The 11,843-nt window shown below is 31.7% G+C and overlaps 1 protein-coding gene across 1 annotated transcript; it reads right to left on the reverse strand.

Moving 5' to 3' along the window:
* Positions 1-2,829: 2,829 nt before the first annotated feature.
* LOC114379297 (mitotic checkpoint serine/threonine-protein kinase BUB1-like) lies at positions 2,830-8,202 on the reverse strand. The gene is made up of 14 exons (XM_028337935.1): positions 8,061-8,202; positions 7,828-7,966; positions 6,921-7,078; positions 6,758-6,848; positions 6,503-6,613; positions 6,322-6,409; positions 5,149-5,252; positions 4,994-5,065; positions 4,829-4,918; positions 4,589-4,746; positions 4,059-4,113; positions 3,843-3,977; positions 3,632-3,753; positions 2,830-3,471 (listed from the first exon to the last, which is right to left on the reverse strand). The coding sequence occupies exons 1-14, from the start codon at positions 8,141-8,143 to the stop codon at positions 3,282-3,284; spliced, it is 1,596 nt and encodes a 531-aa protein (XP_028193736.1). The 5' UTR covers positions 8,144-8,202; the 3' UTR covers positions 2,830-3,281.
* Positions 8,203-11,843: the final 3,641 nt, after the last annotated feature.

The raw sequence follows: 11,843 nt of genomic DNA on the forward strand, positions 1-11,843 counted from the left end.
GTCATGAGATAAACACTTTTCCGTTTCCGCAAAATACGCAATTTTCGTTATTCTGTTTTTCTTCCATCTCCTTCTTGCTCATCTTCTCCATTTTTTTGGTGAGTTTGTATGTGTGATTCAAGTTTCCATTGCTTGATGTGTGCTAGATTAATGTTCTAAATCCAACAGTGCCTGATTGACAATGATTCAAACTTATAATATAAACTTTCAATTAAATAGAAAAAAGTAAAAATTCTATATAACCCATAATAACAATCTAGATACATAAATAAGCAAAAGAAACATTCCTATGAAATGTTATTTGTACTCTCCATTGATGACCTTAATAAATGACGTTTGTCTAGTAACATTGGCATAGAAACATCCTTATCACCTGAAGACAAAATTGTTTCATATTTTGAAGAGTTTACCCCCTTTGTCATGGCTATGTTTTTGATATGGATGTCAATAACCCCTACTAAATTTTTTAAGGCTCCTCGAGTGTATTATTTTCCATTAAAAACACTAAATTAAGTGTGTGTTCGGTTTAAGTTGAAAAATTGATTCTAAATTTAGAGTTAATTTCAAATATATTTTTACATGTTAATTTTACATAACAAAGATATCATATTGAACTTTACTTTTAAGTTTGATTTTATAACAAAAATGTTTAAATATAAATTACATCATTTTAAAATTAATTTTAACCAAAATTTATTTTATAAAATCAATTTCATTCAAAATTAATTTTACTAATGATCATCTAAACCCACATTAAATTCTTAATATCATTTATCTATACTTCTACACTAATAATAAATAAGTAAATACTCTCATTGTCCACATTTCATGTGACAGTTTTACCCTTAAATTATTTCTTAAACTTTTTAAATTTTTCTTCTAACCTATTATAACTTTCCAGTACCTCAATATTGTTAGATTCTTTATTCAGTCACTTTTTTATATTAAGTATATTAACTTCTGTTTTTTGTTTTTTTATTTATTATTTAGAGAGACATGTTCCCCTAGTATTATAGAAATCTGGTCTTCCAAAGATCTTACAATAAAGATGGTGCTAAGATCTTCAGGGCAGAAAATGGATTCTTGTAGAAGAACAAGATCTCTGCACAATGTTAAAAAAAATTAAAATTGCAAATAGATTTACAACAAAAGCAACAACCAACTAGGAGGACAACACAAGAACACCAATGAAAGAAGAAAACGAAAAATGATAGAAGAAGGAGAAAAAAAAGACGAACGAAAAAAAAAATACCTTTGTCGGAGGAAGCTCGCGGACTGGCGGTGCCAGAAGAAGAAAAAGGTAACGTGAGGGGGGAGGGGGAGATGGAAGGTCACACTAGGGGGAGAGGGAGGAGGAGGTGAAGGGTCGTGGGCCGAAGGGAGGCGAAGGGTCGCGGGTGCCAAAAGGGAGAGGGATGGTCGCCGGTGCCGGAAAGGAGGGGGAAGGTCGTCGGTGCTGGGAGGGAGGGGGGAGAAGGGAGGTCTTGTGAGGGGGAGAGGGAAGGGGAAAAGTGAGAAATAAAAAATGAAGAGAAGGAGATGAAGAGTTTGAGAGGGAGGAAGAGAAAAAAAAGGTGTAAATGAGTGGGGAAATGAAGAGACACCACAGAAGAGGGAGGAGGAAAAAAAAAATGGAGCGTGTGGGTGACAGTTAATGGTCAGAAATCTTGAAAAGAAAACTATGGAACGGTTGGAACATATTTGGAAATATGGTCACAATAATAATAAAATTTAATTTTTCTTAAACATTAATATTTTTCAATTTTTTTATATGTATTTTTCATTTCTTTAACATTTAGTCATAAATAAAAATTAAATTTATATTGATTTTTTTTATTTTTTAAATTTTATTAATTTTTTTTTCAATATTTCATTAAAATTAATTATTTAATTATTTATATTTAATTTAACAATTAATTAAATAAAATATTTAAAAGTGAGACTTATATGAGACCTAAAATAATTGTCTAAGATCCTAAAATGAGATCTACTGTTAAAGAAAAAAAATGAGACAGATCTTACCATATCTTCATTCTCGCGCGTGCACCACAAGACCCACTAAAAAGATTTAAGATCCTAAGTTAAGATCTACCACTAAAGATGCTCTTATATAATGCTTAATCCTTGAAATGTCAACTACAATATACCGGACAAGTACATAAACAGTACAACCAAAATTATATTAGATGCTTCATTTTACCACCTATAACATTTTAGAATACTCTTTAAAAAAAATTATGTGACTACCTCAAGACCAGTTTCACCATGATTTTTTCAAAGAATTATATTGTTTTACATTCACCTTGATTTTACAATTGATTTTGACTCAGCTCACTATTATACCATACATGTTACTAGTCAACCTACACTTTACATGAACCAAATCGTTAAAGAACAATATTCGCTTGTTGGTGGCCTTAATTTAAGAGCAATAATGGTATATGGAGAGATTGGGGGGAACGATTGAATGCGTTTAAGGTTAGAATCTTCTGCATAAACCTAGGCGAAGTGCTAGTGCACCAAGTGGATGCACTTAGCTAATCAAAGTTGCAGACACATTGTTAATTGATTTTGGCGGTTACACCTTAACTTAGACAGTTAGGTGCACCAAATTCATGGCAAAATCTCCCAGTTCTGAGAAACGTTGACGTGTTGAATTAGTCCGTATCCATAAAAAGCCAATGGGAGCAAAAAATTCTGATGTAACCTTTAGAAGAGGCAGTAATTGAAATTTCGTTGTGTCTGAAGAACCTTCTCAACTCTTCAGTGATAAATTATGTAAATTCCATTTAGCACCATAGGGTAAGTAAAATAGAAAACCAAGTATCATAGAACTCAACCAAATATAGAGATTAAAAAAAACTCAACTTTATAGCTGCTTTGAACATGATACATGCCCTAGACAAAAAATATCATAACGGCATATACAACTGTCGTACCTGCTTACTGACACTCTACATTTGCATATTTATGTACACCATTACTTAAAAGGTCAAATTTCTGACCTTACTCAAACTACAGAAGACACACAGAGCTTGTCTCTATAGTGGATATGTAAGAGTGTAGCCACTCCACCCTAGATTTAATTGAACTGCATTATGATCTTAACTCACCAAAAACTTGGGGCTTTTCCCTAATTAAAGGGCGTGTGCTAGAAAACTAGACAAAACACCAAAGGAAGTTTACCTTCTAATCTGTCCGTGATTGCTTGCACTGTGCATTTGTTTACTTTTCTACCTTCATAACAACAACATAATAGGAGGTGTTGTGATCTTAAAACATTAAGCAGAGCACAAGGAAGCCCTTTGCTTTGAGAGTAACTCCTTTAGTTTCTTTATAAGCTGCGGATTGGAGCTCATGTAGTCTTGGAAGGACTTCTTCAAGTCCTGCAGCAAACTCCTATCATCATCATGGGGGTATTGGTTTAGCATCTTAGTGAAGAAAGTCTTCCAGAGCTCAATGTTCCAGTAACTGTTTTATTCAACAAGCAAAATATCAGATCCGTTGTGGCATTTAAAATTTTTACACATTGACTTTAGTAACCAGGAAACTGGAAAGAGACAAGTTTCATACAACGACCCCTCGTAAAAAAAATTGCAGTGCTAAATACGATATAACACTAGGAACATACCGTTTAAAGGGTAGTTTGGGAAGATACATGTAGCTCCCATCAGATTGTTCTTTTTTGACGACTTCCATATAGGAACTATGCAACATCATATGAACAATAGCACAAAGGCCATATGCATCTACCTGTTGACAGGTGATAGAGAAGGGAAACTCAAAAGGCGGTATATAATGAGTTACATTGCATTTGTAGTGTAATTTAAGAGGTGACTTGCCTGAAATTTCCACGGTTTATCCTCTAGCATCTCAATGCAGCGAAAACCAGAAGTTCTGCAATCTCCCTTAAATAGTATGTGATCTGGAAAGAGATGCAGATCAATCCCTCTTCCCCAGTCAACAAGGCAAAGACCCTGCAAGATAAAACAATATGTACTGTCTATTAATGAAACCAACAAAAAAAGATCTTATTATATCATCCAAGAAAAACTGACCTGATCACACCAAGGACCAATTCGGCTGAAGAACCCATCTTCTGTAAGGTCACCCCTGAAAAATATAAGGAAATAGCACCATCCACAAATGCAAATCATGTAAGCAACTTGACACAACACATTGCTATGCATTGCGCATCATACAATGCTCATTAAACAAAAATCTTTCAAGCATTTGCAATCAGGTTCTGTCAGTAAATATGGCAAGGCATGTTTATATTGATGCTCACTCCAGTATATGATGCTTTGGTAGATACAGAGGGCCTTTGTAAGCCTCCCATCCTTTGATACAAGAGTATAAAATAACAAGGACACAAACAATGGGTTGAAAATATCCTTACTTTAGATAATAGATACATTAATCATACCCTCAGAAATTAAGAATGGGGAAACAACTTTACCATTACAGTCTTGCAAGGTATAAAAAACCAAGGAATAAAGGAAAGGTACAAATGGATAACTTGAAAAGAAAGGGAAAGTTTTGAAGTATTAGAATCCTGATTGTACGAACAACAGATGCTTAAATTTACCTAGCATAGCGAATTAGCAAATTATCAGGCTTGAAATCACCATGAATCAAGCCAACACCATGCAGAGTTTCAACCATGTGTAACATTTCTATTGTGTAGTAAATGCATAACACTTCTTCCATGGATTTTCCTAAGACCACATATGAGTTTATCACATCCTGCATAGTATTTTCAGTTGAAGATTAATACCAAAGGATATTGAAGATAATAAGGAAAATCAAAGGAAATAGAATAACAGACCTGTAATGTCCCATTAGCTAAATAGTCACAGATGAGTATACTACAGTCAGAATAGATATGAATTCGGTGAGCGAAACCATAACTTGACCTCTGATAAAGGAAAACTCAGAATAAGTAGATGTTCACAGAAAAGGCAGGTTGATACTATAGTTGATAACAGCATACCTCTCTATCTAAGATGCGCTTATCAAGCTGACGATAAATGTAAAATTCCCAAGGGAAAGCTGGTTTTTGTATCTGCCATTTAAGTTTCAAAGCACAGTCTAATGAGACAATAGGCCTATGTTTCAGAGAAATATTATTTGAAAGGCATTCATCACCTTTAGTGCAACAACATTGTCAGGGTCACTGTCGACATTAGCCTTATATACTTGGGCAAAACCACCCTGTCCAGCGCAGCCTTTTATATGGTACTTCTTTCCACCTTTAATGTCATGATAAGGACAAAGAGGAGCAATAGCGCCGTTAGTAAAACAAATTGAAGCCCACATATAAGGAAGCAGCTTATAGAGCAATAAGTAAACCTAGTTCTAGTATAAACCATTCTGAAACATGATTATCTATAATAAAAAAAAGCTAATAGTACCGGGAAGATGTAATGAATTCAATTCAAATTCAAGAAAGATAGCACATAGGTTGATAAATAGAGAGCCTATGGTTACATGATCTGATAAATATAGACTAGCAACACAAAGTAACTGTAAGATATTAAAGTAGTGAACAGTTGAACTCAACAAGTTATCCTGCCCATAATATTTTACAAAATATAAATTCAATTGAACATATTACATATTTATTATCTAAATATCTAACATCTAATATATACATTTATCATTGCAAGATAAAGTTTTAGTGGCAGGATCATTCCATTTTGTGTTTAGATATATGAACTTCACAAGCTAAACAGTTTGCAAAACATTACAAGGAAATGACTAATGACAAGTAGTTTTATTTCATAATAACTTTTTCTTTTGGGGGGAAGCACTGGATATCCTAACTAATCCATGGTATCAGTTTACTCCTAATGTTAGTGTTTCAAATTCTTGATTAACATTGGTCGACAGAAGAAAATACAAGCAAGTAAATTCATATAATATGGACTCTTCAGGTATGCAGAAAGTTGGAAAGCAGTCAGACAATTATATTCAGAGTTCAAGTGAAACATTATTTTGGTCCTTGAAAAATTTGGGGTCGGTCATACTAGTCACTGAAAGATGGAAATTATCATTTTTGTCCCTAAAAGATGAAATTGTCAATATATATATATATATATATATATATATATATATATATATACAGTCCTTTTCTAGATTAAATTAATGTACAAAAAGGACTAAATTAATGGCTATTTGTTTTCATTTTTCAAGGACAAAAATGGTGATTTTCATTTTTTAGGGACTAATACGACAAACTCAAAGTTTTTCAAGAACCAAAATGGTGTTTTACTCTCATATTTCATATAATAAATATGATAACACAAAGGAGTGTATAACCTATCTCTATAACTTTATTCCTTGATGAATTCTTCAAGGTAGATAAGGCCACTTTTCCTGTGTATGGTTTAGTGCTTGAACGATACCCCTGAAACGTATTTAAAGAAGCATAAGGGAACTGAATCATTGTCAGATGTGTTAAATCAAGGCAAGTAGATAACAAAGGAGTAAAACATCTCACATCAAATTTCATAATTAAAGGATATATTTTCTTTAACAGGCTATCCATGGTAGAGGTGCCCCAAGGATTAATGCCATTATCTTCAAATTTCTTGGATTCTTTATCATCAACCTGAACTCAGATATTATATAAAAATTCTTAAATTAGTGATTAGAAATCTCAAAATTGAACTGACATAAGTGACAGAGACCATAAACAATAATAGTATATAAAATTTTGTTTTCTAATTGTAAGGGACTGTTCCAATATCCATACCTTCTGAGTTGAAGCAGCATTCTGTATTTCAGAAATTCTATTGAGAAATAAGGCCTGTGCCTTCTTCAACCACTCAATTGGCTCTGCATTCCTATCAAACATTGACCCAAATATAAAAAAAAAAAAATCTCATTATGCAACTTGCAATATGAACAAAATCTACCTGCAAATGCCAAGCTGATAGATGGTGAGAGCATCATGCAATCTTCCCTTCAACTCAAAAAAACTTGCAGACCACACATAAAGTGAAGAACTATTGGTACATACATTACTGTCCAGCATTTCCTTGAAAACACTTTCAAAATCATCACTAACTCCCATCTGCACAAAGAAACCAACAGAACAAAGTTAACCCCTTCCTAAAGTTCCTCAAAACAACAACATTCCACATCACATCCTAGCTTGTAAACCATTCCAAACTTGAATAAGATAACTGATTCTGTTGCTTATGCACATACATGCAACAGCAAGTTACTATGTAAGTTGCAATATCGCTAAGATTAATGCATTAAGGTCTTCCCTGGATAAACTTCTTCATAAACACTTCAACTTTTGCAGAAACTCTTGCATCCAACATCTCTAAAAGCTGATAAGAATAAGCTGATTTTAACTTATGGAAGAAGTTTAAGGTAATGTTTGAATAAATTTCTCAATAAACACTTATGGGAGAAAAAACATGAAAAGTAAAATGAACCAAGTATCTCTCCTAAGTTAAAATTAGCTTATGCGTAAGCTAATTTATAGGAGCTCTCATTTAAATTTTTTTAAAGTTGATTTTTTACTTCTCAATAAGCTAACTTTAACTTATGAAAGAAAATTAATTCATTTTACCTTCTTATTTTCTTCTCCAATAGGCGCTTATTGAGAAGTTCTATCCAAACAAGGTAGAATTCATTTTGTTTTTTATTTTCTTCTTCTGTAATTGCTTATGAAGATGTTTACTCAAATAAAGCCTGAGACACTGTAATTAGCTACACCAATCACTGTGACATGTTGAATTGTTAATCTTTCTACCCTAGGGCGTGTTGAATTCAGCATCAATGAAATCAGAGAGAAAGAGGGAGAGTTACATATAGGAGCCAGATCTTGAGGAATCTGACGTCGTTTCGGTAGCGGTCATTGTTCTTGAAGTTTCTGATGCAATCTTTGAGTAAGTTACTGAGATTCGAAGCGGAGTCGTCGGAAGCTTCTAGGGCTTTCTTGATAGACCTGAAATTCACACAGAAAAAAACGCAGAAAATTGATTGTGATTGTGGAACTGTGTGTGTGCGTGAGAAAGTGTATGGGAGAGAAAGAGAGGAACCGGAGAAAGGGTAAGAGAGGATCGTGGTGAGCGTCGACGGCGATTTTGAAACGCGGGGGTGAGTAGCTGAGCATGGTGGCCATTGAGATTGTGTGAGAAACTCGGAATCTGATAACTGAATGTTGAAGCGCGGAAATTTTGAATTTACGTGGTGTTTGGATATTTCCGTAAAAAAAAAAAAAAAACTAGAGTTATAATATTCGGACTATTTTTTTCCAATATTTTTTATCACATGTATTATTCATTTATTGCATGGTAAAATCAAATTAAAAGTAATTAAAGTGTAAATTGTGTTAAATTTTTTTAAGAAATTCCAAATATAAGATATTACTATATAAAAAAAAAACTAATGGAAACAAAAGATAAACAAATCTATTATTTTTTGTTTTGAAAATTAGTGCAAAAGTGTTTTAAATTTAAGTTAAAAAATTATTTCAACTCTATTTTTGGCTAAATGAGTTTTGTTTTTAAATTTATATTTGAAAATAAAAACTTCCAACCATCCTAAATAGGTCTTTAATAAGGGATTTATTATTGACTAGTTTTAATGTCCTTATATTTATGGTTATCAATTGTTTATAGACATGTTGGTTTCATGTTCAAAAGAGACTGATCAAAATTTTACATTTGTCACATGTCATAAATTAGACAAAATTTGTCCAAAGACTTAGAACATGCCCTCATCATCAAAAGTCACAGATATGACAAATTTGTCACGATTACGACCTTTTCTTATTAGAATTTTTTTCTAAAAGAAAACATGAGAAACCCTAACCTTAAGTGTCTTCATAAGAAATATAGCACTAGATGTTAGCTAACAAATGAAGCTAGCCAAAAATAAGTTCCTTAGCTTAAGTATTGTAGTTCTAGTAAGCAGAGGTCAGTATGTTGGGATTAAGTGATAATTTCAAGTGTCTCCTAACTTTAGGTATAGTAAACGATCAAAATGGGCTTTGAGGTCAACATAAAAGTTGTAAATAATTATTTTAGCTTTCCAACAAGGTAAAAATCAAGTTGACAGTATTATCACAACTCTAAATATTACAATAACACTACAAAAGTCATAGACGTGTAATAAGAAATGAATGAGATCATACTCAAAACATAAGAAATAATGTTTTTATTGGTTGTGAATGTAACTTGTGTGTGTAATATGTCTTGAGATGTAAGTTGAGACTGAATGCCATTTAGATGAGTGATCTAACCGATGAGATGGCGAGAATGAGCTCAGGTGAGATCTGGATAGTGAGTGATCAAACCTATGAGGTGTAAGGATAAGCTCACTTATGTGTGATCTTATGTGTGATGAGAAGTCCATTGGGACTAGTGTTTGCATTGAGAGGTGACATGCATCATTTGCATTAAGTTGTGAGTTAGTGTGAAATAGATACGAGTCGGATGGAGCTCATGACAAATTTAGCTTAAACATTAAGGGTTTTAGAGACCTAGTGTGGAAACCCCAATGACCTATGTTAATCCCATAAAATTGGCGTATATTTCGAAAGCTAGATAACCCTGACAAGTCAGTAGGTGAATATCATTTTAGTGTGGTCAGGGACAGATCCAAGAGTATATCAAAGAGGGGTGTCAAAAATTTTTTTACGCAATTATTTAAATATTTAACTTCTAATAAATAATTATTTAATAGATAATAAGTCAAAAAAATTATTATTAATTCTGCTTTTGTTATATTTTTTACACATTCAGTGACTAAATTTAAATTTTTCATTTTCAAGAACTTATTTGTTCCTCTCTCATATTTTCAAGAACTAAAATAAATGTGTACTCAACATAAAGGACTAAAAGTATATTTTAAAAGGAAAAAAAAAACTTATTTTGTTCTAACCATCAAAGTATAGAAGAAAAACATTTAATTCAACAATTAATGCACCTCAAACGTTCATCTTTTGAAGAGAAAAAAAAGTCTCGCAACAACTATTTTCTTAGTCATCTATAAAAGCTTTATACATAAAAAAGTTACAAAGATGAACTAATATGCAATTTATTGTGAATTATAATCATTAAAAAAATATTTGTAAACATTATAAATACTGAGTGTTGTTGTTAGACTATAATTTATCATAACTATGCTTACACAAACAATGATTTAGGATTACTTGTTTTTCAAACTTGTTAGTGTATGTTTGGGAATCGTGGTGGAGCCTCAAACGTAGGTTGTCCAACGTATCACCTTAGCGCTTCTCCATGCAGTCGTTTGATTTATCTTGAAATGTGTGTCACTACAAAAAAAAAAATGACAAACCTAAATTCTCTTGGTTTGTTTAAGTGTGTGTTTGAACTTCCGGTCCAAACTTAGATTAGGACCAACCTTCGTTTCCAGAAAAGTACCAATTGTCTTACTTTTACTGTAAATGCGTGTTGGACTTTGTGCACCACATGTCCACTGTCACACTAGCAAGACAAACACATCTTGAGTCTAAAAAGACTTGGGGAAAGAAACCTCAATTAAGTGATTGAACATGTACGGAATGATCGAGATATTGCCTAAAGAAACAAGTGTTAAAAAAAGTACTTATCTGCATGTTTTTCTCTGCTTTTATCTTTTTATTACACTAACAACGAAAAAACTTTCAAAATGTTACTGAATTTTATTCTAAAGATTTTTATAAAAACCGACCACCACTCATCGGCCGATACATTAGTTTTGTCCTGCATGGTTGTTCAATTTTTTGAAGCTTATAGTTTGTCTATTTTTCCACGTGTTTGAACAAGTTTTTCGAATTTTTTAAAATATAATTCAATTTTACTTCTTGTGTATTCTTTTGTCTTTACATTACACAATATTCATAAATATTTAATATTAAAAATTTAAATTTACTTATAAATGTCTTAATTCGGAAATGGGTTTGATATATACTTTTTGTATTGTGAAATAAATGAATTTTGGTTTTAATCCTTCTAAAAATTTTCTTTTTATTTTCATTCATTAAAAATTGAAATCATTATTTTTTTTCCTACTCTCATGTAATTGAAGAGGACAATAAGTAAGATCTAAGATCTGGATATAATATTATAGTTTGGTATCATACTTGTAGTTCAAAAGAAATTATATTCAATCTCACGTCCACATGAATAGTAACTTTAATACCAACGTCTTTTCCCGTTAAGTATCTAAATACTCGTACATGCTATCCACACTTTAATTAATATGAAAAAATTAAAAATATGATAATAATTAAATTAAAATTACATTCAAAGATCTTTTATAAAACATAATCATAAAACATGGCAAGTTAAATCTTATTCAAAGATCTTTTATAGAACACGATCTTTTAGTAAATATGGAACTTTTTTTTTTGTTAAATGAATGAATTAATGAACGTGATCTATCTCTTAGCAAATAAAGACTAATAAATATAATTTTGTTATGAATGAAGGAATATAATTTATCTCTCTCATAGAAACATAATCTATCTCTTAGGTATTACTATTATTACTAGTGTAAAAAAGACATTCCGTGCCTGAATTTGGAAGTTACTTGGTTGGGTGTAACTTGTTTTGAAAAGGGTAACTATTATTGAAAGTTAAAATAAAATGTTATGGTAATTTATAATAGTTGATGGTAAAAATGTCTAAAAAAGGATACACTAAATGTGATTATTCCTCTATATGATAATTAGGGAAAGCGTGTCTCTCTAAAATTTTTAAATAATAAAAAATAGAAGTTAAATACAGTTAATAAAAAATAATAAAATAAAAAATAATAATAATATAAATATAATGGAAAGTTAATTAATATAAGTTAGAAGAAAAATTTAACAT

The sequence above is a fragment of the Glycine soja genome, chromosome 12, assembly GCF_004193775.1.
Source record: "Glycine soja cultivar W05 chromosome 12, ASM419377v2, whole genome shotgun sequence".
NCBI classification, from domain to species: domain Eukaryota; kingdom Viridiplantae; phylum Streptophyta; class Magnoliopsida; order Fabales; family Fabaceae; genus Glycine; species Glycine soja.

What these genes read in the sequence shown, in the direction of transcription:
- LOC114379297 (XM_028337935.1), bottom strand. Translation starts at nt 8,143, where the DNA reads ATGGCCACCATGCTCAGCTACTCACCCCCGCGTTTCAAAATCGCCGTC. An exon ending in CCTCTCTTACCCTTTCTCCG is followed by an intron (nt 7,967 to 8,060) that starts GTTCCTCTCTTT and finishes TGTGAATTTCAG; the next exon opens with GTCTATCAAGAAAGCCCTAG. An exon ending in AGCGCATCTTAGATAGAGAG is followed by an intron (nt 4,919 to 4,993) that starts GTATGCTGTTAT and finishes TTCCTTTATCAG; the next exon opens with AGGTCAAGTTATGGTTTCGC.